This window comes from Salminus brasiliensis, chromosome 1 (assembly GCF_030463535.1).
Source record: "Salminus brasiliensis chromosome 1, fSalBra1.hap2, whole genome shotgun sequence".
NCBI classification, from domain to species: domain Eukaryota; kingdom Metazoa; phylum Chordata; class Actinopteri; order Characiformes; family Bryconidae; genus Salminus; species Salminus brasiliensis.
Window position 1 is genome coordinate 62,511,057 of NC_132878.1, and position 23,371 is coordinate 62,534,427.

The window sequence follows — 23,371 nt, forward strand, 5'->3', positions numbered from 1 at the left end:
AAGGGGAGACAAACTACTTTTACTTTTGATTTCAGAAGAAATGTATGTGCAGATGATACCTCCTAAAAACACAGACATGATACGTACATCCTTAAAATGTGCACATTATTTAAGAATTAAAAAGTCGTAACTCCATGATCAATAGAATTAATAAAGTAATAGAGTAATTGCAAGACAAAATAATAAATGCCAGTACATACTGGATCAGTGCACAATTCACACAGTTCACAAAACACTTTCTTAACCATTAACTGAAGTATTTTTTGCTGCCCTGAAAAAGCAAAAAAGAAAAACGTGTCATGGCATGTTATGTTGAAAATTACAATGGCTTTTTATTTGAAAATGATACTGGAAACAGAAGCAGCATTAGGTTTATTTTGTGTTTATTTGGTAAGTCGCAAATCCAAGTCCATGTCTTAATATTGAAAAATGTGTACGGTAGAACTGTATGTATTCACAAAATTACACAATCTAGTTCCAGTCAGGTGGCATGCATCAAAACCTTCAATGCCAAAGGCCATCTTGATGAACTATCCCAACTTATACATAATTGTTAAAACAAGTTTAAATTTGCACTAATTGTTAAACAAGGTCCTCCATGTCACTGCCATCATGTAGAAGGTATTTATTGATCAAACAAAAAACATACACACAGCCATAGGCTTCAACATTTGCTTGAAGTACGCAAGGTGCACAACAGTATTTTAATGGCTTTCCTACTACACAATGACTAAGCAACACAAATTAAAATTTAAAAAAAGGTACTCACCCATTAATATTCCTAGCAATATCATTGCTTTCATTCAGGGAAAAGGTCACACGACTCAAAGGGTACAAATGCAAAGCAAACGTTTACTGTGAACAGTAGAAAACTGCAGCTCTGTCTACTGACAAATTTACCTCTGAAGACTGAGTGCACAGCAGCCTTCAGGCTCGAGGTCACTGCTGCCATCTGTGGCTGTAAAGATATGAAAATCTTTCCCATCGCCCAGAGGGGCCGAAACGCCAGTTTGGGACAGATGCAAAAAACAAAACACGAGAGTGACCGACAGTGTCTGATCGAAGAGTGAAGCTTCAGAGGGATGGGTCGAGCAGCTTCAGCAGCGGCTGTCAGTGGACGGAGAGCGAGAGGCCGGGGCTCGCTGGGCTGGGGGAGACCTGGACTCTGTACGGGCTCGCTTCGTCTCTTTGGCTCTTTGGACGGGGGAAGGTGAGGGTGACGAGGAACGGCTACGGGAACGCTTGTGGGCTTTGGGGCTGCGGGATGGAGAGCGGCTACGAGAGCGGGAACGGGATGAGCTGTTGGAGCGGGAGCGACTCCTGGACCTAGGGAGAGAACAGAAGGGCATCAGAGAAATGGAATACATCTAAATATCTCTGTAAGCGAGGGAAACTGGTGATACAGACTGGAGCGCCACATAACTTTTATCCTTTTGAGTACTAGACAGAAAAGTGAACAGTACGTTTTGAAACCTTCATAATACTTGAATTTATATTCCTATAAAGATAATAAAATAAATTTTAAATAATAACAAAAAAGATTCACTCTACAACATTCGTTCATTACTTCAGCATTTATTTGACCACAGCGCTCAATGGAATGGTTGAGCTAAGTACAAACGGATTTAGCCTGTGAGAGAACACTGAAGTGGGCCGCTGAGTGACTCCAAATACTGAATTTTCTAAAAATAGACAGGACTCACTTTTTCCTGGCTGCTTCGATGAGCTTGATCTTCCTTCCATTGATTTCTTTCCCAGAAAGCTTCTCCAGAGCATTTTTCAGATCACTGTGAGAGGCAAACTCAACCACGCTGTAAAGAACAAATCAAATAACCACATGTAAAGGGGTATATCCACTTTATGGTCACGGACAACACTGCAGATTATTTTGCATCTGCCTATGATATCTGAACTATTTACAGTAGCTTAACATTTAAAACTTTCTAAAACGAATTCAAAATAGGCCCTCCAATAAACTCCATGCATTATATTTTAATTATATTTTGAAGCCACATAAATGTAACCATTTACATTAAGCCACATTAACAAGTCACAATTATTGACAAACAAACAAATTAGAAGATAGAGATATACTTAGAAACCATAAATAAGCTCACCCCTCATTGAGCTTTGGCCGATGGGCATCAGCAAAGGTGACCTCTCCAGCCTGCCTCATGAAATCCTTCAGGTCCTACACAGCGAAAGAGCATTCCATTGAGAATAGGCATAATATACAAAAGAAAATATGTCTAAGCATAATTAAATTTTAATTTAACCATAGATGATGGGATCCAAGAATCTCTAAGCACAGTTTTAAAACTGGTCGGCATCTACCAGAATGTGTACGTTCTTAGTGAGTGAGACCACATATTATAAAAGGTCAATGGAAAATATAATCGTTTACTAGTCATGGAAGAAAAACTACTTGGCCACTTTCTGTAACTGTTCAAAAAGCTTAAAAGGATTTCAAAGGGATAAATCATGTGACAATGCTCAATCCACATACTCATTTTCAACAGTGCTTAGATATTCTTGAACCTAGTACGTGTATAGACCAGACCAGCAAAGGATTTGTATGGAACGGCTTGTAGAAACAGACAAAAAGTAAAAAAGAAACAAATATGCCCCCCTAATTTGCCGGCGGTAGGGCAAAGGGCTTCCCCCTGCCAGTCCCGCCCTGTGTGCCCCCGTAGGGGCACTGAGAGTGAACAGGGAGGAAGAGAGTGGACTGATACCTGGGAGTGTGGCCACTGGGTCTGTCCCAGACCAAAACCTCGCATCGCAGCTTAACTCCTGGGCCACGTGTGAGCGGGGTGGGGGGAGGAAACCGACCGAAGCCTCTCAAATTACCGAACCCCCTCGATCGAATACGCCACAGACTTGCTCTGTCTCTTTCCCTTTCTGCTCTCTCTGCCCCTCTCTGTTTCGTTCTCTCGCTCTCTTTCAGCACGGCTCCGTCCCACCTCCGCCGTAAAGCGGCAGCCAATGCGTCTAGAGTGAGAGGAAAGCTCCCCCCTGAGCGAGTTTTCACACACCAGCAGGGTCAACTAGGAGAGGACCACACAGACCGCCACGAGGGGCTCAGGCTCAACCCAGAGAGAGGGACCCTGAAGGGCTTAGGGCCACCATTAGCGAGCTCTTCCATACGACACAACGATCAGGCTGGCAAATAAAGGGGTGAACAATTGGTTAAAACAGGCAGGTTACTATGGTTTAGTCTATGATTTTTTTCCGTCTCTACAGTTTCATTAATGAATGCAGTAACAAGCTACATACCCAAAGTTTAAAAAAAAAAAAAAGAAAAGAAAAAAAACAAAACATTATTTTTGGTAGCTTGATGTGAACTCTTTGCCTTTACTGATTTGCCTTTAATGTAAATGACTGATAATATTTCATAAGAGTGGTATTACAAACTCATTGTTCATCATGCTCAGTTTTACCACATTTAGATACAAAACACTTGACAAACTGAAGCAGTGGGCACTCACCTGCCAGCTCACTCTTGAAGAAAGATTCTCCACAATCAGACGGTTCTCAGTGCGCATCGGAGGGGGATTCCTGAGGAGTTTACACAAGCAAGTTAATCGGCCATTGCACAAAAGAAAACAAATAAAAGGAACATGGATTCAGCATGAAACAAAAGTAAAAGCAGACTTAAGCAGAGCTGATGCCTACCTCCGGCTGTCCTGTGAGCCCCGACCATAGCGATCCGGGAAGCGCCCTCCGCCTCCCCGACCTCTGCCTCCACGCAGGCGGACCCTTGCGTGTTCTATAGTCACCCTGCATTTAAAAAAGCTAGAGTGAATAAGGAACCTTTATAGGGACTAGAGGCTGTAACATTAACCGTTTATCCGTGGCTTTTCGTTCAATCAGGAGGAGGAAGAAGAAAGAAAGAAAGAAAAAAATAAATAAATCAACATTACCTCTCATTGCACAGCTCTTTCCCATCAAGCTCATACACGGCATCCTCTGCATCTCTTGGATCATCAAACTCCTATACAAAAGACACAGCAGAGAGGTTTAATTTACAGGTATATCACAGGCTTCTCTATGAATACCTGGATATACATTAGATGTTACAATAACAAAGGAATTTTTTTAATTAGGAACTTAAAACTACTGGATCCCTCCCTCGCTCTCAGTCTTAGGATCCTTCATTGGCTCACCACTAAAAAACTTACAGCACGGCCACTCTCTCCTCAGTTACTGGAGGAGAAGGCAATCAGCCTAATTTGGGTTACGTTCCGGCTGACCCATGGGCCTTGCTGTAGAGGGAGAGAGATTCCTTAGGGGGAAACTTAGTTTAAGTGAATCTCCTCAATGCTCTCATGCACCCCGAATAGCTTTTTGCCCCAGCAAATACTGCAGAGGCGCCAGAAATGCATGACACCGGGAATAAGCGGTCACATTTTACAGCCTTGCAAACCGCTGACCTGCCTGGACCTTCATCACCTCCGACAGTGTCTCATCAAGGGTTTAGAAGCACAAAGCCATCCCTCAGCCCAAGACACACAAGTCCAAGCAAAGGGACAAGCACTCATTTGCCAAGGCTGCCACGAAGCACCAGTCGGTACACCTCCCTGATCCTAGGGGTCACTTCACATTGTGGAGGAAGACAGCTACACTTGGAGCTAAAAATGTTAAAATTCACTCATCTCTCTGAGAGGAAGAGAGCCTGTATAACAGGCTTTAAGCATCACACAATGTAAATATTGATAAAGGTTTTTAAACACAACACCCCCCCTACTCACTCCATATCATTATTAATAGTTCATTTCCCACTCCTTGTTTTTTTAGATGCCACAAAAACCAACACTAGACTAATCGTAAAAAGGCACAGTACCAAAAAATAGCCATGCACTGTATGGAAAGTGTGCCTGGAAACCCAGACATTATATAGATGATTTACATATCGGTCTATACCAGCACATACATATTTACAAAAAGCAGAAACTGAGGCTAGGTATGACTCCAATATTATTGTGTATCTCTAACAAAAAGCCCTTCATCATCACTCCAACCCAAACAACCTCATTCAGCTAATCAGGGACTTGTAGGGTCAATGCTTAAGACGGCTCAGGGTTATGGAGCTGAACAATACCTCCAGGAGCAGGGCTGGTGACCTAGTTAGAAAAAGGCATGGAATAATATTTATTGTATATATATTAATGTCCACTATCTATCTATATATATCTATATCTATATATATAAGCTAAAATACAAGAAAAAAAGGATATGCAGCATTAAAATCACCCTCTTAGCTGCAGTGCCCAGCAGCCTCACCTACAGGACCTGAACCGACCAGGCAGCACCTCTGAATTCAGCATTTGAATCAAGTCAGATGATCTTACCACAAACCCGAAGCCTCTTTTCAGGTCGATGTCTCTGATCCTTCCATAGCCCTTGAAGAAGCGCTCGACGTCCTTCTCCCTGGCGGAGGGGTTCAACCGGCCGATGAAAATACGACAGCCGCTCATGTTTTCACAAGGCCTGCAGCAGCACAGACAAAGACGACCAGGCATGAAACGCTGGACGGCCGCGTTGCTCTGCACTGCCTGAGCTAGCACAGTATCTATAGCGTTACACGGTCACCGTCCCCCAATTACAGTTATTTAATGCTTAACCTGGTAGTAAATAAAACGAGTAATTAAATAATAACCCCGTTCCACCTTAAATGGCGCAGCGGTAGCTAACACAGCTGAACAGACGCCTGACCGCAACCCTCCGCACCTTTTAAGGTGGCACGGTCGGCCTCGTCGACTGCAGCCAAATACACGACAAATGAAGACCCAAAAGTCAACGAAAGAAACATTAAAACAGCTCTACTCGCATATCAGACGGAGTAAAACACAAAGAAGCGACGGCAGAAGATTACTTTACCTACCTTTCTCTAGTTCTCAGACTCCAGCGCCGGGGCTCAGCTGCTAATCAACAACGTTTCACAAAATGGCGTCGCCGTGCAGGCGGGGGAGAGTGTCCTCTAGCGATTACAGGGACCCGGGTGAAGGAGGCGGGCCACACACAGCCGTCCCACCACGACAATCATCTCACACAACAACAATCACGATAATGATAATAAAAAAAACAAGCGCCCTAGATATGTATTCCTGGCTATATTTCTTATTTATATCTATATTTCTTAGTTATTTTAGTAATCTTATCATTAATAACAATAATGCTGATTTAGAGATGCGGGGGGGCGACAGTGACGTCAGCGGTGAATCTTAACAAATACGTTAACATTTAAAAAAAAATATTTATCTATTTATTTATTTATTTATATGCAGTAGTGTTACTCAAATGTGACTTATGTGTCACCTTTGGTGAATAAATAAAAAAAAAAACTGGGTATTATATTATAGACATATTGTAAACCTCAAAAACGGCGGCGTCCTCCTTCTAAGGAAAATCCCACGTTAGTAGTTAATCAGGGTTGTAGCTAAAACCCTGAAGCTGTTAACACTTATTATATTTACGACCCCAAAATGTCCATCCAGAGGATAGGAGTGAAGTTAATAGGGTTAAAAGCCCTAGCTAGGGCTAGGCTGACTGGAGCCAGGGCCGTTGTAGGGTTTCCAGTGTGGGAAGCAGCTAAAAGCTAACGCTAGACCTACTGGCTATAACTGGCTCTTCAGCTAGCTAAGTTAGATATAGCTATATAAAATACTAATATAATATGCACTGTAAAATAAGTGCATTCTGTAGCACTGGTGCCATTAATGTTACCGTTAATATAAAATGGCATCCGTGCAATATCTCTGTACCACATACGTGACCTTGTAGAGAAGATTGGATTTTAATTCATTCATTCATTGTGCAAATATTTGTCACTGGACTATGTACAGCGAAATGTGTCCTCCGCATTTTACACATCTGGGGTACTAGCGAACTAGGGGAAGTCAGCACACACACACACACACACACACACACACACACACACACACACACACACAGTGGTGTTACATCTGTACTGGTACACAGACACCCATTACTAGTGTGGTTCTGAAATTAGGACCCCTGGGCAGGAAAGCTCAGACCATCTATTCTTTTGGTCATTTGAACTACAGCTAAAGAAAAATCCAAGTTTTATTGACAGTAAAATTATAAAAATACATTGTTTAAAAAAAAAAGGGGAAAAAAGGGTACTACTAGATGTTCATCAAACCCTGCTTTATCACCAGCACAGGTCAAAATCAGAGTAAGTCAAGGTCAGATTTTTTATTGGTCCTCATCATGCCATTTTGACACCATGTTAAACCAGCGCTACATAAAAAATAAAAATAATAATAATAATGGAAAAAAAGCCATTTTGGACCAATATGGGTCAGCAAGAAAGGTATAACTGTGCATGACTGGCAAATTAGTTATTTTTTATTTGAAGTCTGTCAGTTCCCTGAATGGCCAGCTCAGTCTGAACGCATCAGTACCAGTAGTTGCCACTAGAGGACAGAAAGGCAGCAGCTTTTTGTTGTTCTGTTTTGTTGTTGTTGTTGTTGCTGCTTGTATTTGATAAACAAAACATTACAGCATGAGCAAAGTATGATACTGCATTCTTAAATTATTCTTCATGTGTTCAGTGAAGAAAACAACAAATCAGTCAAGACAAGCGGGCACTTCAAAAGAAAGCTTTAATTAGAAATAGTTATATACACACACTGTAGAATTAAATTAAACTTTATACAAATATTAAAATACTATCTTCACACCCACTGCAATGTACAGAGGAGAAAAAAACAAAACAGCTGAAAGGGGGAAATGAGATGGCTAACACCACTCAGTGGTGCTGAGGGACAGAACAAGGATTTCTCATTATAAAGTACAGCAGTTGCAAGAACAGAAATGTAGAACTTCAGAACTTGGGTGCAGCAATGCTCTGAGAGTACAGTCGGAGGGAAAATAAAAAATCCAAAGCTCTGGGGAGAAAGAGCGGACATTGTTCTCATCAATGTCCTCGAAAAAAAACAAGGACAGAGAAACCCCACACCTCTGCAAACCCACAAGACAGTGTTTATATGCATAGAAAATAAAACGTAAGGCCATAAGGAAACTGAGGACGCATCATCAATACTGTGAAAAGTACATGAGATGGAAGAAACAGGATTATAAAAATGACGGCATGTACAAGTCTTAAGGCGACAGCTCTGTGTTGTCTCCGATGAGACGTTTAGAGAAAGAACATGAAAATGCGCTTAAAATGAGGCAGGAAATCAGTGGACGTCCACTCACACAAACCTGTCACCTATCTCTCTTAAACCAGGGAAAAACTAAAGGATGTATCCACATGATCCAGCGACAAGGACCAGTGGCCAACAGTCACCCCCAAAATAAAAATACAATCAAAATATTCAGATTTTAAAAAAGCTTTTTAAACACGTCAGTGTTTTAGTAGATCTGAGAACACGCTTTAAATGAACACCAATGACTAAATCCAAAACACACGGCAATAAAATGTCTAATGTAATCAAAATCTGTAATATTCCTCAGTCGGAGACTGCAGTAGGAACATTATAAGGATGTTTTTATTTATGTGAAGTCACGTTTTTAATTGAAACTATTCAATTCGTCCAAAGTCGGCTGCCTTTTTTGCAACGCTGGGCAGTTATTTCCAGTCACACAAGACCAGGCTTGCTGAATGTCTCCGATTTGTTTCAAGCATTACTTCTTGATTTTCTAGGATCTCCCAACAGAGTGAGAACGTCTATTGATAAAAGTGCTTAAAACAAGCAAAAAACAATAAATAAGATCAGAAAACTGGAAATTGGATTTAAATGACTACATTTCAAATGTTTCTACTTGGCAAGACATTTTATACAAAGTGCAAATTGGATTCTTTCATGCTTTATTGGTGTAGTTTGTTCTGTTGATTTAAGGAAACAGCTCAACTAAACACTGGCGTATCCAAAAAGTGTTAAGGAGAAGGGTTTAAAAAGCGAAACATTTTGATTTACGGGGCGCACAGGAAAACTGGGGTCACAAACCTGCAGGTGTATTCTGGATACAGGTGATCTAGTCTTGCTAGATTGAATTTTTGGAAGGTGCAATCCTGTTCATTTTAGTATATCTCTTTACAGCTAGACAGACATGAAGTTATGAAACATTTAAAACCAAACAAACAACATCTTGGTGTAAAAACTAGACAAGAAACATAAGTGTCATATGAGTGGAGTTTAAAGCAAAATGAAGTAAGACTGGTTGACACTTTATAAGCCCTCTTCAACAAACAACAGTCCAACAGGTAAAGTGAAGCCAAAATGCAAGCACACACTTTGTGGCAAACAAACAAAAAAAAAGGCAAGCGTGTTTTGGAATACAGTACTGTGTAAACCAGCTCATCCCTGTATCTTGCTGTGTAATGGTGTGTGGAGATGATGAGCGTTGGTGCTATGCAGCATGCGTCTTCTGTGGTGTGCGCTAATTTTGGAGGGAAAGAAACATGAAAGAGAGGCAAATAACATGCAGCATTGTAAAACAGAAATAGGGTCTGATCTAGCAAAATCCTTGCCAAACAAGCCCCTCCCTAAGCGGTCACAGTCAGTAATGGAGAACAAAGCTCCATTCACCACCTCTTACATAGCATAGAAAGGTAATGCATTCGTAATTTGCGATTTCATACGACTGTGACAAGGTAAGCCTTTGTGAGTGCAACTGCTTATTAGTACACCACTGGGAAAAGGTGTAGTTTACAACTGAGATAGGTTATTCAGCTCATATTATGTATGCATTATACATAATCCTATGTTTTATATAGCATCTGTGCAACCATTTCGGGGAGTATATCTGGGCACCCAACGGATGACCGGTACATCACAGCTCAGAAACCCCATGGGCCAGACAGTTTATACTCAAGGGCAATGGACAGGCATTTGGTTATTCCTGCATTCTGTAGGGCAGCAGTGGGGGAAGGGTTTGGTAAAAAGCTTAAAGAGCCACAGTCCTGGTCATCATCCACAAAGAGAAAGACACTACATGTGTTCTCAGGCCTCCTTCAGCAATGGAATATCTGTTTAACAACACAAGGAGAAAAAAAAAGAAACCCAAAACGTTAGACTGTTTAAAACAATGCAAGTCACGAACACAACTAAGCATTAATAAAATGCTCTAAATGTACTCCAATTTTACTCTTACACTGTAGTCAATTAGCCAAGACCATCTACACTATGGTGAACTGTTGTAGTTGGTGAAGAGTTTTCATAAGGCATGCATGTATACAGTGTGATTCGAGCAAACAAGCCAACATACTGTGGCCTACAAAACTTGACAAAGGGGCATCACAACTAAAATAGTTCAATATATTAGTCACTATGGATCACCTTTTGTAGCATGTGACTACAACGCAGTAGAACAATTCCAATAAAACTTAGCTACCTAGCGTCTGAATTGGCTAATTTGAAGCAATCTGAGTAAATATGATCATCAAACTGATTTTCTTAAGCATGTTTACTGTGACCGTACCATCTCCATAGTCTTCGGTGGATGTGAGGGAGAGCAGGCTGTGCTGGTCGCTGCTTTCGCTGCTCGACCTGCGGGCTGCAGCAGCCCCGGCCCCAGGCTGCTCAGCGGCCCAGGATGAAGGGGAAGAGGAGGAAGAGGAGGAGGGAACCTGGTGAACAAGCACAGTCTCAGCGCAGCGGGAGCGTGTGGAAGAGGAGGACGTGGACGGCAGACTGTACTCGGCCCGGGACTGATCCAGTGCTGCAGCAGAAGCCTCCGGCTGTGGACCCTCTGAGAGCACAATCTGCACACGGGACTCTGGGGCTGGTGCAGCAGCTCCAGCGCTGCCATACACCGCCTCCTCATAGGAGGGCAGAGAGACCTGCACACCTTCCACCACAATGGAAGCAGGCTGACCAGACACACCCTGCTCACGTCTACATAGAGAGAGACAGATAGAGAGAGAGAGACAAGAAAAGTTAGTGATTGAGGTGTGGATTTGCTGCAAAACCAAACTGGCTCTTTGACCAAAGCCTGTTCACAAATACATCAAAGAATAAATTTATTTTGTATTTGGTTCTGTCAAATCACACTGGATACAATTTCAATTGCAAAACACATTACTTGCGCTCCAAGAAAAGCAGGCTCTGCACTCTACTATGCAAAAACACCACAACACTGCTGCCCTAACGGAGAAGGAACATTTAGTCAACTGGCCACCAGGTAGTGCTGTTAGTCTCTGTAGTTCACTAACCATCTATGGGTGTTCTCACACTTCATTCATTTATTTATTTATATTGTCTTCATCGTCATTCGCTATAGTGTGGCATGTTTGGAGAGTGCGAAAGCTGTTCTGCTCCAGTCAGAGTGTAAGGTTTGACTCGAATGCAGTTCACACCATGTCATGCAATAATATCATCATCAGATAACTTCATCATTAAAATCTTATTTTAAGCATTATTTTCCAATGAACTATAGTTTACTAATTGTAGAGTGCTGAGAGGACCACATTTGAATGGACTCCTTGTGACAGCCTGCATGGCTTAAAATGGCAAGAAAGAGTTTGCAGACAAGACATGCCATGTGCCCACCAATAATCGCTATTCCTCACAGTCTGGATGGTTTGTAAGTGATTCATACAATTGAACGATTAATACACACAATTTTAAAGCAACTCTCTTGATTGGAGGAAATCGGCAATGTGCAAAAATCCTTAACATGGGCTCTGGGTGCAGTCTCCTGGCCAATTATCAAAAAGCCATAAATCAGGAATTTATTTGTTTTTGCTGTGAGTGTGTTTTGTATTAAAAGGGCAGTGTCTGACCTGCTGTGATGGAAGGACTTGAGTTTGGGTTGCAACAGAACAAAGAGGACCACCAGCAGGAGGATGAGGGCTACGGAGCTGGCGGTGGAGGCCACGATCGAGAGAGCAGGCATGCCCAGGGGAGAGCGCTCCTCTTTACCTGTGAACAGAAGCATTCACACATTGACTAATATGAAACAAGTATGCCTGGAGAAGAACATAGATAGGCGGCCCTTTATATAAAGTCCCCCAGGATTTAACTCACTATGGACTCCGTATGTTAACCGTACAAAGATTCTTACAGTTCAATTACAGCGTTCTCAAGTACAAAAATAATTAATAAAATAATTAAAATATATTCGTATACTGCACCACTGCCTATTTAGCTCTGTATATTCGTACTGCTGCATTATACCCTACCTTGTCCCAAGTGACAGATGATGGGTGTGGCAGAGTCCCAGTCTCCGTTCCTGCAGGTGTGGTACCTGTAGCCTTTCAGAGTGTAGCCCTCGTCACAGAAGTACTCAATCACTGTGCCTTCGGTGAGTTTAGGGCAGTGCGTAGGGTGGCACACATAGCCCCCATTCTCTGGTTCACTAGGTGGACGACAAACTGGACAAAACACAGAAGGTTCTTGAGTCAAGGCTGCCAGTGCAGTAGAGATGAATTTGGCAAGCAAACAGCAGATAGACATGCAGGGGCTAGTCAACATGTTTAATGTACAACATGAACAGTAATGCACATTTCTCGAGTCAATACATGTCAAACACTACATGCACAAATACATCGTTTCGAAAAGAGGTTATTGTGGACCCCTTTTTGGTGCTACACAGACTCCTTCTCGTGGTCAATACTCACAATTGAGAAACATACCTAACTCACCATCACTTTTGGAGCAGTGCGGGGGGCTGGAAGACCAGTGACCTGGAGAGATGCATGTGATGATGCCCTCACCACTCAGGGTGTATCCTGAATCACAGCTGTACTGCAGCACTGTGCCGATGGGTAGGGAGTTATGGTTGGTCTCTGTAAGATTTCCACGGCCATGCTGCACAGTCGAGGGTCTGGAGCAACCTGCTGGGACACAGGAGAAGAGACATGAGCAACATATCCAGACTTCAGTAAAACTTTGGTCAGTGGCCAACACTGGCTTAACATTTGTCAAAAAAAAGAAGCAGACTGTTCCATTGGGGCATGTCAAAAATAACTTGATGTTATTTTCCATGTAAATATTGTTAAAGCGCAAATACTTCAGACCAGGCCACAGAGGTCTATCTGAAATAAAGAAAATTAAAACAACAGCAAATACCCAGCAATTACCCAGCAATTACCCAGCAACTAACATTATATGTTTTAAAGATGAGTGTTAGAAAGGTGCAGGATATAAGAAGTCATTAGGCTGTGTATACTGGGTCTACCTCCATTTCCACTTTATTTCATTAGAAATAAAGAGTTCAAAGCCGTTTTGCCTTACAGAGAACTCAAGTCCATTTAGCACTTTCAGCCCCTGCCCGGATGACAGATGAGTCACAAAAGGTCCTTTAACGTCCCCTGCTACGATTAATAAAACACTGCATAATTTATACCACCGAGTCAGAGTTCCAGCTTTTAGCTCTTTTTAATGTTCTCATTACTTAAATTAGCTTAGGAAAGGTCAGAAAACTCTGCACCTTAAAAGTGTCTCAAAAAGGAGGTTACAAACGGGCTTTTTCATTACACATGTTCAGAAGGGCTCAACTAATGTGCGACTTGATCTGGCCTTAAACTGGATTAACCCTTTTAAACCTAACATGTTGTGATCTGAGCATTCTGTGTGCTGCTGTGTTTCCATCACTATATAAAAGAAGGGCAGGGTTTCTTTTTTTGTTGGAAGCTAAATAAATATTTCCACCTTTGTTAGATCACACAAAGAGCTTAAAAAAATATGTTTTTGGAACTTAAACTGTATCTGAAACATCTGCAGCATATGGATGATTATCACCAACAATACTTTGACTTACAAAAGAATGGAAAGCCTGTTGCACATTGTCTGTCCCTTCCCGTTCTGTACTGAAATGAGTAATAGAAGCCAGAGGGAAGGTGATTCAGCATGTGCCCATTGGGTTTTATTTCAAGTGTGCTTCACATAATAGGGTCTTCTGTTCTTTTACCAAGAACAGGAAAGCATGCAGAAAATTATCCATGGTAAATCAACGGTATGCTCCATATGCAGTAGACAGAGGTGAGATTAAATACTGGTTTATTTCTTTAGGACTCTGGGACTTCAATGGCTTGTGTTCCACCCAGCCATTTAGATAAAGTCATACATGCTAATGCCATAACCTTGACCATAATTAAGATCATGTTCGACGATAACGTCAAAGCACACCCAGGAACAAAAACAGAGCAGGTCATAAATGTGCAAAACAGGAACTTTCTTCCCCATCTGTTTGTCGTCACATTCTGTGAATCATTGAACTGAAACGACAGATGAGGGACTGCAGTTCTGGAGAATTACAGAAGTGCACAAGAGGAAACATGTCTGGACACGACTGGAAAAAAACGAGAAAAAAACAAAAAACAAATACGTAGTCAGCGCTATGCATACCAAGTGGGCGGGGCTGGCTGGAAGACGTAAAACAAACCAAGCAAAAGGCAAGGAGGTGGCAACTATGTGGCATCAAGTTTTACCACCACAAACAAACCTACATTCCAAATTGCTCCATAAACCAGTTTGCCCTGAATGAGTTTCACTTGGTACAAAAGGGAAACAAGATTCAGAGGAAGATTTATATTATATATAGATGTATGTATAGGAGGGTGGCTAGAAAGAAGTCCTAAAAAATAAATAAAATTAAAAAAAGAGCACGTATGAAGTTTGCCCGAAACCACCAGAGGTTCTGCGGTCAGATAGAACCAATCTTTCAAGCCCACTCCTCAAAAAAAAAAAAAAAAAAAATTATTAATAATAATTGGGAGAAAGACAATCAGCAAAACAATGATCCTGATCCTAAGCACATAATTAAAAGAATGTACTAAAAAAAACATGTTCATTTTAATAGTGTTTTTCTGAGCAAACAAAAACACAAACTGGCCTTGGTGTCTTGATGCAGTATCAGAATCTCACTGCATTTGCATGCTCATTGTATTCTGAACAGATATGGCTTGACCAGTCGGAGCAGCAGGTTACTCATTAGCTAGGAGAAATAACGACAGTGCCCCGACATGGTGTTCCTCCATCTGTCCACAACAGTAACAGAGGGGGAAAAAGAGGATTTACAGCAAACAGAAATTCTAATTATCCTTCATTACAAACAGCTATCGGGCTAAAGCTGATCACATTATACTGATCACTTCAGTCTGCAGCAGCTTAGTGGGCCGAACACCACCCCGCAGGCTTGGATTAAGGTCTATTTCACAGATAGCTCAACCCTGACTGGCTCTGGGAAATATGTTTTTACTGGTTTTATTCGCCGATGGGTTTGTTTGTTTGTGTTTGTTGTTGTTTTTTTGGGAGGTCTGCCCATCCCCCCCTTCTGACTTATCCTAGAATAGAAGGATTAATCCCCTCTTGACAGTGTTTGTGACTCCAAATGGTGCTGGTTTTGGGGGGGGTATAGCTCTCTTCTAGAAAGTGAAGGCTGTGCTGTTTACCCTGCCTATAATACATCCTCTGTCTGTTAAACTCCCAGGCTTTTACATAACAAAAGGATTTGAATGTGTGGGCTGCTGGAGCAGCCTGCTGAGAGAGATTGGGAGTGTAAATATGTTGGAGTGTTCTGAAAGCGCAAACACGCCACAGCTTCAGTCACACCACTCAGGATACAACAGGCCTCAAATGACTCTCGGAGGGCAAAGAACAGTGTGTGGTTCCCTTTCTCCTTTCAGAGAGCGAGAAGGAGAGGGAGCGCAAGAGAGCGAGACTTCACTTCTTTGAGTCTCATGTTTCAGTATGAGAGCAGCTCCTCATGTCTAAGGTTTCTGTACAACAGCACACACATGCCTTCTGGCAGGACAGCTGAGAGTGTAGGTGTCTGTGTGTGTAAGGGGGCAGTGTGTACGGCTGTTAAAGAGCCACTATGCACGTGTTCTTTTTTTTCTTCTTTTTTTGTAAACAGAGAAACACAGAACTAACCTACAGAATCAAATCTTCCACTCTGTAAACTGTTTCCCTAATGCTTAAGGGGCTCATTTTAAGGAAACTAAATACCACTACAAACGATAGAATTCACTTCCAACCAAGTCCTTATATGGAAACTAAGCATGTAACAGTACATAAGTCACAGTTTGGCCCTCACAACAGACTAACCCAGGTTTCTTGAGCAAACACAATTTCAAGTCACAGTCTGTTCCACCTAGTGAGTTCTTGCCTGTAGGTAATTAAGCAGTAAAATGTAAACATTTGCATATTTGATGCACCCCCCCCCCCAAATCTCAGCACAACAAAAACATGCATTTACACACAGATCTGTCCACAGCAAATTAGCCACATCCATTCACACTAAGGTTGAAAGGAGTGTTTCAGCCAGGATAGAGACTGTTGCTTATATATTATATAACATAATATTATATACAGACATAGGCCTGTCAAAATGTGTGTCATTTTAGGTGCATTGTATACCACTGTAATGATGATAATGTAACCGTACAATAATGCAAATCACACCCTTTTATTTTAAGAATATTCAGACATTATAACTGGAATATAAAAACGTTACATTCTCCCTAAATAACTGAAACACATTAAATAAAACCACTGTTTCAAACATAGCTGATATACCCGCTCATTAGCTCAAGTAATCACAATTGGAGACCACAAGATCAGCAAAAATTACTGAGCTCACGTCCATACGTATGATAAGCTAATAATGAAATTATTGTGACAGGCCTGTTTAGAGATATAGTCCATGTACATTATATGTAATAATTATTTTACAAAAAAAGGGTCCTAAAACACCAACCGTATAACATATGGGTCATACGCATGACCTCATGTCTAGAAAGTGTTTGCACAGCACAAAAAATTAAACCACGAGTATGTTAAAGGCAGCCAAGCCGACAGCATGAGTGTGTGTGTGTGTGTGTGTGTATGTGTGTGTTACAACTCTTTGAACAAGAGTTGACTTGTAAATAAAAGAGGAAAGGCAGGAAAGAACAACACTGGTGTGTCTGAGTTGGAAGGCGGCGTGCACAGTGCTTATCCCTGTCCTCAGCGATTGGGAAATGATTCGCTGGATAATGGGATGGGATGGGCTGCTGGGAAAGTAGAAAGACATTCTGAAGAACACCAAGACCTTTTGGCAGCACTGAACTAAATTGAAGGATATACACACACACACACACAACTGAGTGGGTTTACTGAGGTCATCACCACCATAAGTACACAAACCTGCTTCAGCACCTTCCCAACAGCTTCAGTCATTACTGAGTTTTAAGCCATCAGGTTTTAGTCAGATATGGGTAAATGTGTGAGAATGGTCTGGTAATTGACTGCATGCTACAGACAGAGGTTAGCTTGAAACACACTGGAGTATATTCCTGTAACAGCACCACAGCGGAGGCCTGAGGCAGGAATGTGCGGTAGGAGAAGGAGGAGGAGGCAGGTTTCCACATGCACACTCATCTCCAAGCAAAGAGCACATCACAGTCAGCGCTGAACACAAACTGACGGCTTTGGCTGGCAGAAAGGAACGAGTCTTGGCAAAAACACTAACACAGACCCACGCTACTGACTCACCAACCCAGTGCATTACTGCTCGATGGGTTCTGCAACTTCAGGCACACTGCTTTACCTCACAAGCACGGAGCATCAGAGGCACGTTTATAAAAATAAAAAAACAAAAAAAAACAAAAACTCACTCGTACACCTCGAAAGCATTTACTCAACACCCTCTGTGACTTTACCAGCAGGCCTGTGTGTTTGGAGGTGCACTGGTGTGAGCTTCTGGGAAAGGGTTTGAGGAGATTAACAGGTTAGTCCCCTCAATATTTTGCTAGATAATGCATGTGCCAAACAAAACATATATACACATATAATAGAAACGGAAACTACTTAATAACAGAGAAACTTATTTCATGGGAAACAATACTGTAATGGTGAGTTTTGTTGAGCTGGAAGTGTGAGAAACCGAGATCCAGGTCAATGTCAGTGCAATATACTTACAGTAATCAATTATTTACATTTATGACTCTTGGTTGACGTCTTATCCAGAGCAGCCTAAACATTACACAAGTAGTTGAACACAGTGTTCATATTAGTGTAGCCTGGTGGGTTCTCTGGCCAGAGAATCAAACACCAGTCTGCCACAGGGAATGTGTTGCTGTTATCCACTATGCTACGTCAACAATATTTACAAGCCTAGAAAACTTGAAGACAAGTAAGCAACTCTGTTCTTGTGGGAATGATTTCTTTTTATCCGATCGGCCAACATCTGGTAGTCACCTCATTTTTCTACATACAGCTTTTATTGTCTATCTATTAGCTAAATACTGTTGGGCCCTTGAGCAGTGGTGCTCAGTGGTGCCACAGCATGGGCGACCCTGCACTCTGACTCTTTGTTTCCAAGCTGGGATATATGAAAAGATGATTTTGTTGTACTTTATAATGATAATCATTGATTGACATCAGCTCAGAGCACCAACAGAGATCATCAAGTAAGCTGCCAAGCCAAACAGACCACTCAACATCAGACTGAACGACCTCTCCTGTTAAACTTCAAGCCCCTTTCCAATACACACTGTGTGTACATTGCTTCTAGCTGTTTTGGTCTGTTAAGTATAATTGGTGTGGTGCAACAGATAAAATCACTACCTGCTAGTGAGCTACCACACCATGTGGGACTGGGGTTCGATTCCCGGTCTGGGTGACTATGCTGTGCCACACCAATATGAGTCCTTTGGCAAGACTCCTAACGCTACATTGCCCCACCTCTGTAATATGAATAACCTTGGAAGTCGCTCTGGATAAGAACGTCAGCTAAATGCCGTAAATGTAAAAAAGTAACAATATTCTCTTTACTAGACAGCAAAGGGTCCTTCCTTCACCCAGCACTAACATCATCTTGTTGGGGTCATTAATTCACACACACATGCACATACAAATACATAGACAGCAGGCCTGGTCTAAACGTGCCACCGTTCAGAGACCCAGCACAATAGCACTGAACAATGCTCCACGTGCTCTTTATTATGCCTTTTCACTGCCCTGGGTCGCCAGCTGACGCGTTTAAGCAGCTTGTCCGTTTCAACAATGTAAAATGGGAGTGGGGGTGGAATCCCTCGCATGTGTTTATGCTCCAATCTTCGAGGGGAAAAAGAAAAAAGGTTCAAAAAAAAGGACAGAGGAAATCTCTATTGTTTCTCCAGACTTTTCCCCCCAGCCACCTTCAAAAGCAGCAGATGGAAGTTCGCATTGGTCTGGGGTCACGCACCCTTTTACCCTGCAGAGACAGCTGCGTCAGAACATACAATACTATCAGTTTACACGCAGACACGCTCACACACACACAAAACAGACAGATAACTAGGAAGACAGACAGTCAGCAACATAGAACAATAGCTAGACAGAACGATAGACACCTAGCTACATAGAACAAAAGCTAGACAGAACGATAGACACCTAGCTACATAGAACAAAAGCTAGACAGAACGATAGACACCTAGCTACATAGAACAAAAGCTAGAACGGTAGCTAGACAGAACGACAGACAGTGCAATAGCTAGACAGAATGGAAAAAAAAATACAGACAGACAGACAGAACAATAGCTATTGTTGTAGAGTATACGGAGTTGTATATAAAAAATGACAGAAAAAAACAGAGAGAGCCAAGAGGCCGTGTGCTGAGAGAGTGAACGAGGCTGTGTGCTGAGACACAGCTGTCCCGTGTGTGGGTCTCGTGTCCTGCCCGCTGCTGGAATGTGCAATAGCCGCTGTTGAGGACAGAGCGGAGTCTGTGTGCTAAGTGTGGTGTCGGTGGAGCAGACGGACAGACGGGTAGAGCCACAGACGGTGGCTGGTCAGGCTTTGACAGCGCAGCTCCCTAGACACTCCACAGCAGCTGTGTTCACTGCTGTAGAGACCCCACACGCTAACAGCTATTAGCAACCTCAGCGTACCACAAAACACACGTGTTAGAGGCTGCTTAGACTCTTCACTCCCAGGCTAAGCGCCACAGTTACGCAGCAGACACATCATCAAACATGGCTCACATGGACAGATGGCGAGACAGCTGAAATACACTTAGGATTACTGCTGTGGCGTATTGAATTTTGATGGTGAAGGGATGATTGTGACTTAAGTACTATTTGGACAAGATTAGGTTTCCAAAGGGGAGGTGGGGTCAAGCAATTATTACCAATGATTGTCAGCGATTGTCAGCCTTGTTCGAAACTGCCATTTTTACAGGCCGTGTGCTCCAGGGTCAGTAAAAAAGTAACTGTAGAAACAATACTAGGCCATGATAAATCCTACGTAAATGGTCATGTCTGTAAATATTATCTTCATATCTATGGAAAAGGAGTTTATACTTTTACACAGTAATGTCGACTGTAGGTCTTTATTTCACAAGCTAATGGCAATATTAATGGAATAATGCTTTTACTTGAAGTAATCAGTCAGGTAACACTTAAGGCACAGTTACACTAAACATGCGGAAACATTTTCTACTTGTAAGCAGAACATATGGACCATAGAGGTGTCACTGCCAACTTTGTCATTTAAACAGAGATGATAATTTCTGGGTAAACTGGTCATAAACATTATGCATGTGAAGGTTACTTGTGGTTTAAATAAAAAATAAAATAAATAAATAAATAAAGCACTAACCCAACTCCAATGTAAAACTAATACTGTCCAATGAGCATTAGTAGACGGTTTGTGATTTTAGCCCCAATCCATCGATGCTTTTCTACATCTGTACATTACAGAAGCTACAGATTCGACATAAAACAGTGGGGCACAACAAGATATGTCCAAAACCCAGCCTTCTAATCAGCAACATTAGCACTTTCCTTCTGTACTATGCATTTCTGAGCAAAGTGGTAACCATCAAAAACAAGAAGGCATTTTGTGGGCAAACAAGTCAATCGATTATGAAAAAACACCACATTTGCCTTCCTAATGATATATGATACAACCTGAGATCAATTTTTAAATCTAATCTTCTCATTTCCATTCTGTTGTTTTTCCATAGAAAAGCACTTAGCATTTAGATCAGGACACTCTGGAGCAGCCAACAATGAGCTTATGGTCCTGTTGCCCAATGTCGAGCACCTATTAGGGAGTATAAATCCCCCCAGCATCAGCAGAACTACATTCTCTGGAGTGATGGAGCTCCATCCAGAACCTCTGGGAAGAGGTGAAGAGGAGTTTGTGATGCAGAACTAATCATCCAATCTGTAGCTGACCTCAGTAATGCTCCTGTGGCTGAAACACAATCAATTTACTTGTGACCAAGATGGCAGTGTGGTAACGCTGCTGCGGGCTCTTTTTTCGTGTGTGAGTGTCTACAACTTGACATGTTCTTCGGCAATACCCTAACCAGGTTCTCAGCCATGCTGCGCTTTTAGAATTTGAAAAAAATGCAGTGTTTTACCACAATCAGCATTATGAGTACAGTTAGTGTGCACTAATAAAACGCCAGCAAGAACTGCCCCATGCCTGATTGTGTGCTTCAGTTTAATGTTAAAATGCAGCACCACGTCCAGGAGGAACTAGATTTAGTTCCTCATATTTAACACTCCTGTGGCTGTGGTTTTATTTTTTGACTTTTAGGCTTTGTTGTTATTGCAAAGTCCCAAAGAGTAGAGGTTGGTATTTTGCAGTAGCGTTGGGTGAGCATGGCATCACTGTCACTTGGATAACATTTATCAGCCATCGATTATATAAAGTTGTTTTTTTAAATCCCACCACACGTCCGATGCCTGTCCATCTGCCTGCTTATCGCCTGCCAGCGACAGCGGCCTGCAGTCACGTTATGTGGCAAAACCCTCACCATGGGAAACCCAACACTCACACAAGGCACTGGCCTACAGCACTCCCACACAGAAGCCTTCACATTCCACATGAAGAAGTAGGACAGCGGCGTACAGTCCCCCTCTCAGATCGCCCTATTGTTTGGAAGGTTTTTCAGAAGATCACTTCCTTAAATTGATAGCGAGAGTATTGTATGTGTTCAGGGTGTGCCGCTGCGTGTCCAAACAATTCTCTCTCACCATGAGTCATGCAAAATGGCCGTTTACAGAGAAACGTTTCACAAGAACGCTGGCAAGACTCATGAGGCAATCCTGAACTACAGGAAAGTTGCTCTTAGTGGGGTTTTACCGACTGGAGAGTGCATGTGGAAGCAGGGCACCTAAAGGGAAAACAGGCCAGCTCAGGGCAAGCGAGCGTGCTAGAGAGTTAGAGAGAGACAGCATGAAAAAAAAAAAGAGAATGAGAGAGAGAGTGAGAAAGGCTTAAAAGCTATATTTAGCAACTTATTAGGAGGAATCATTTCTAACTCAAATCCTGATTCATTTAAGACTCTTTCTCTGTGATCGGAGCGCCAGAAAATCAAATTCAAGGTCAGCGGCCAACTTATGACAAAGACTAGCTAGGGAACAGCCAGGCCTAAATGGCAAATATTTACACACCCACACCTTTTCCCCCGCAGCAGAGTAGCACTAATACAGGTCACAGAGCACCAGCCCACAATCATTCTACCTTCTAAAAGAGTGTAGGCGTTGCCTATTTAGCCCCTCCCACACACAAGCCTTTTTAACCCAGAGTAACAAAGATAGGAGACACTGCCAAACGCTGACAAGATTCTTCCTAGGGGTGTCGTGATCCAGTTTTTTATTTCTTATTGCTTAATATCAACCAATAACGATACCAATTCAACCTTTGTGTTTCTATAGCTAATTTAATTAAGATGTTCAGAGAATTAATACTGAAGTAAACGCACTGTCTTAAGTAACTATTGTTACTATTGTATACTAATGGTTTCCTATGGCCTCGGTTTCTCGGCAAGGCCACATAGTTAACAAGACCACACTGTACCGTTCCATGCCAGTGCGGACCCGTTAGACCAGTTATAGGTTTCTTTTTCCATTTACTATGTTGCTAAATTAGGACCAGGAAGTGCACGACAGCTGCATCGGTTGCTGTCGTCGGATGTGCCCGACCTTACATTCCCGGGCCCGATTTCACAGAACTAGCAAGTAAGCATGCTAACTTGCGAAATGGAGCTCTGTGAGCTTTTAGGATTGTTTTTGCTAATTCTTTTTGTGCGCAAGGCAGCACAGACTGCACTCCACGAACGCCAAACAAAAGCAGCAAAAAGAAAGAGCTACCAGACCAAGATATGGCCTCTACCATTTCTCTACTAGAAATATAAGGATCACGTAGGCGATGCAAATGTGGAGCCTACCAGCGGATCACTGCGTAAATAAGCCCGCCCATTGAGCGGCTCTGTGGCTTGAAAAATAGTTATTACACTGTGCTAAGAAAACCAGGCTCAGCCCAGTTTGTAAGAGTCCTGTACCGAACCGTGTCCATGTGTCCAGTGGAAGAGAGACATTTGTTTCGTAGCAGACCTCTTAAAATTATGATTTTATGGTGTGTTTAATTTCTTACAGTATTAAGGACCTCCCAGACTATTCAGCTCCCAGTTCCTTTAA

The 23,371-nt window shown here is 42.2% G+C and overlaps 2 protein-coding genes across 7 annotated transcripts in view; both read right to left on the reverse strand.

Annotated features, from left to right (window-relative positions):
* Positions 1–366: 366 nt before the first annotated feature.
* srsf5b (serine and arginine rich splicing factor 5b) lies at positions 367–5,987 on the reverse strand. Of its 3 annotated transcripts, none has more exons than XM_072685424.1 (8): positions 5,885–5,987; positions 5,352–5,490; positions 3,924–3,994; positions 3,676–3,780; positions 3,489–3,558; positions 2,118–2,191; positions 1,704–1,811; positions 367–1,326 (listed from the first exon to the last, which is right to left on the reverse strand). In XM_072685424.1, the coding sequence occupies exons 2-8, from the start codon at positions 5,475–5,477 to the stop codon at positions 1,098–1,100; spliced, it is 783 nt and encodes a 260-aa protein (XP_072541525.1). In that variant the 5' UTR covers positions 5,478–5,490; positions 5,885–5,987; the 3' UTR covers positions 367–1,097. The 3 variants fall into 3 exon arrangements, with proteins under 3 accessions (XP_072541525.1, XP_072541536.1, XP_072541545.1); XM_072685435.1 differs by having other exon boundaries at positions 5,881–5,968; XM_072685444.1 differs by lacking the exons at positions 367–1,326; positions 1,704–1,811 and having other exon boundaries at positions 2,180–3,162.
* A 1,624-nt stretch (positions 5,988–7,611) lies between these two features.
* The window catches only part of susd6 (sushi domain containing 6), a 28,449-nt gene continuing 12,689 nt past the window's right edge, over positions 7,612–23,371 (reverse strand). The window contains exons 3-7 of one of the 4 annotated variants that reach the window (XM_072685458.1): positions 12,608–12,811; positions 12,155–12,346; positions 11,756–11,894; positions 10,453–10,868; positions 7,612–10,000 (exon numbers count right to left, since the gene is read on the reverse strand). In XM_072685458.1, the coding sequence (XP_072541559.1) occupies positions 9,975–10,000; positions 10,453–10,868; positions 11,756–11,894; positions 12,155–12,346; positions 12,608–12,811 (977 nt within the window). In that variant the 3' untranslated portion in view covers positions 7,612–9,974. The remainder of the gene's footprint in view (positions 10,001–10,452; positions 10,869–11,755; positions 11,895–12,154; positions 12,347–12,607; positions 12,812–23,371) is intronic. The other 3 variants (XM_072685466.1, XM_072685475.1, XM_072685484.1) reach the window with 3 other exon arrangements.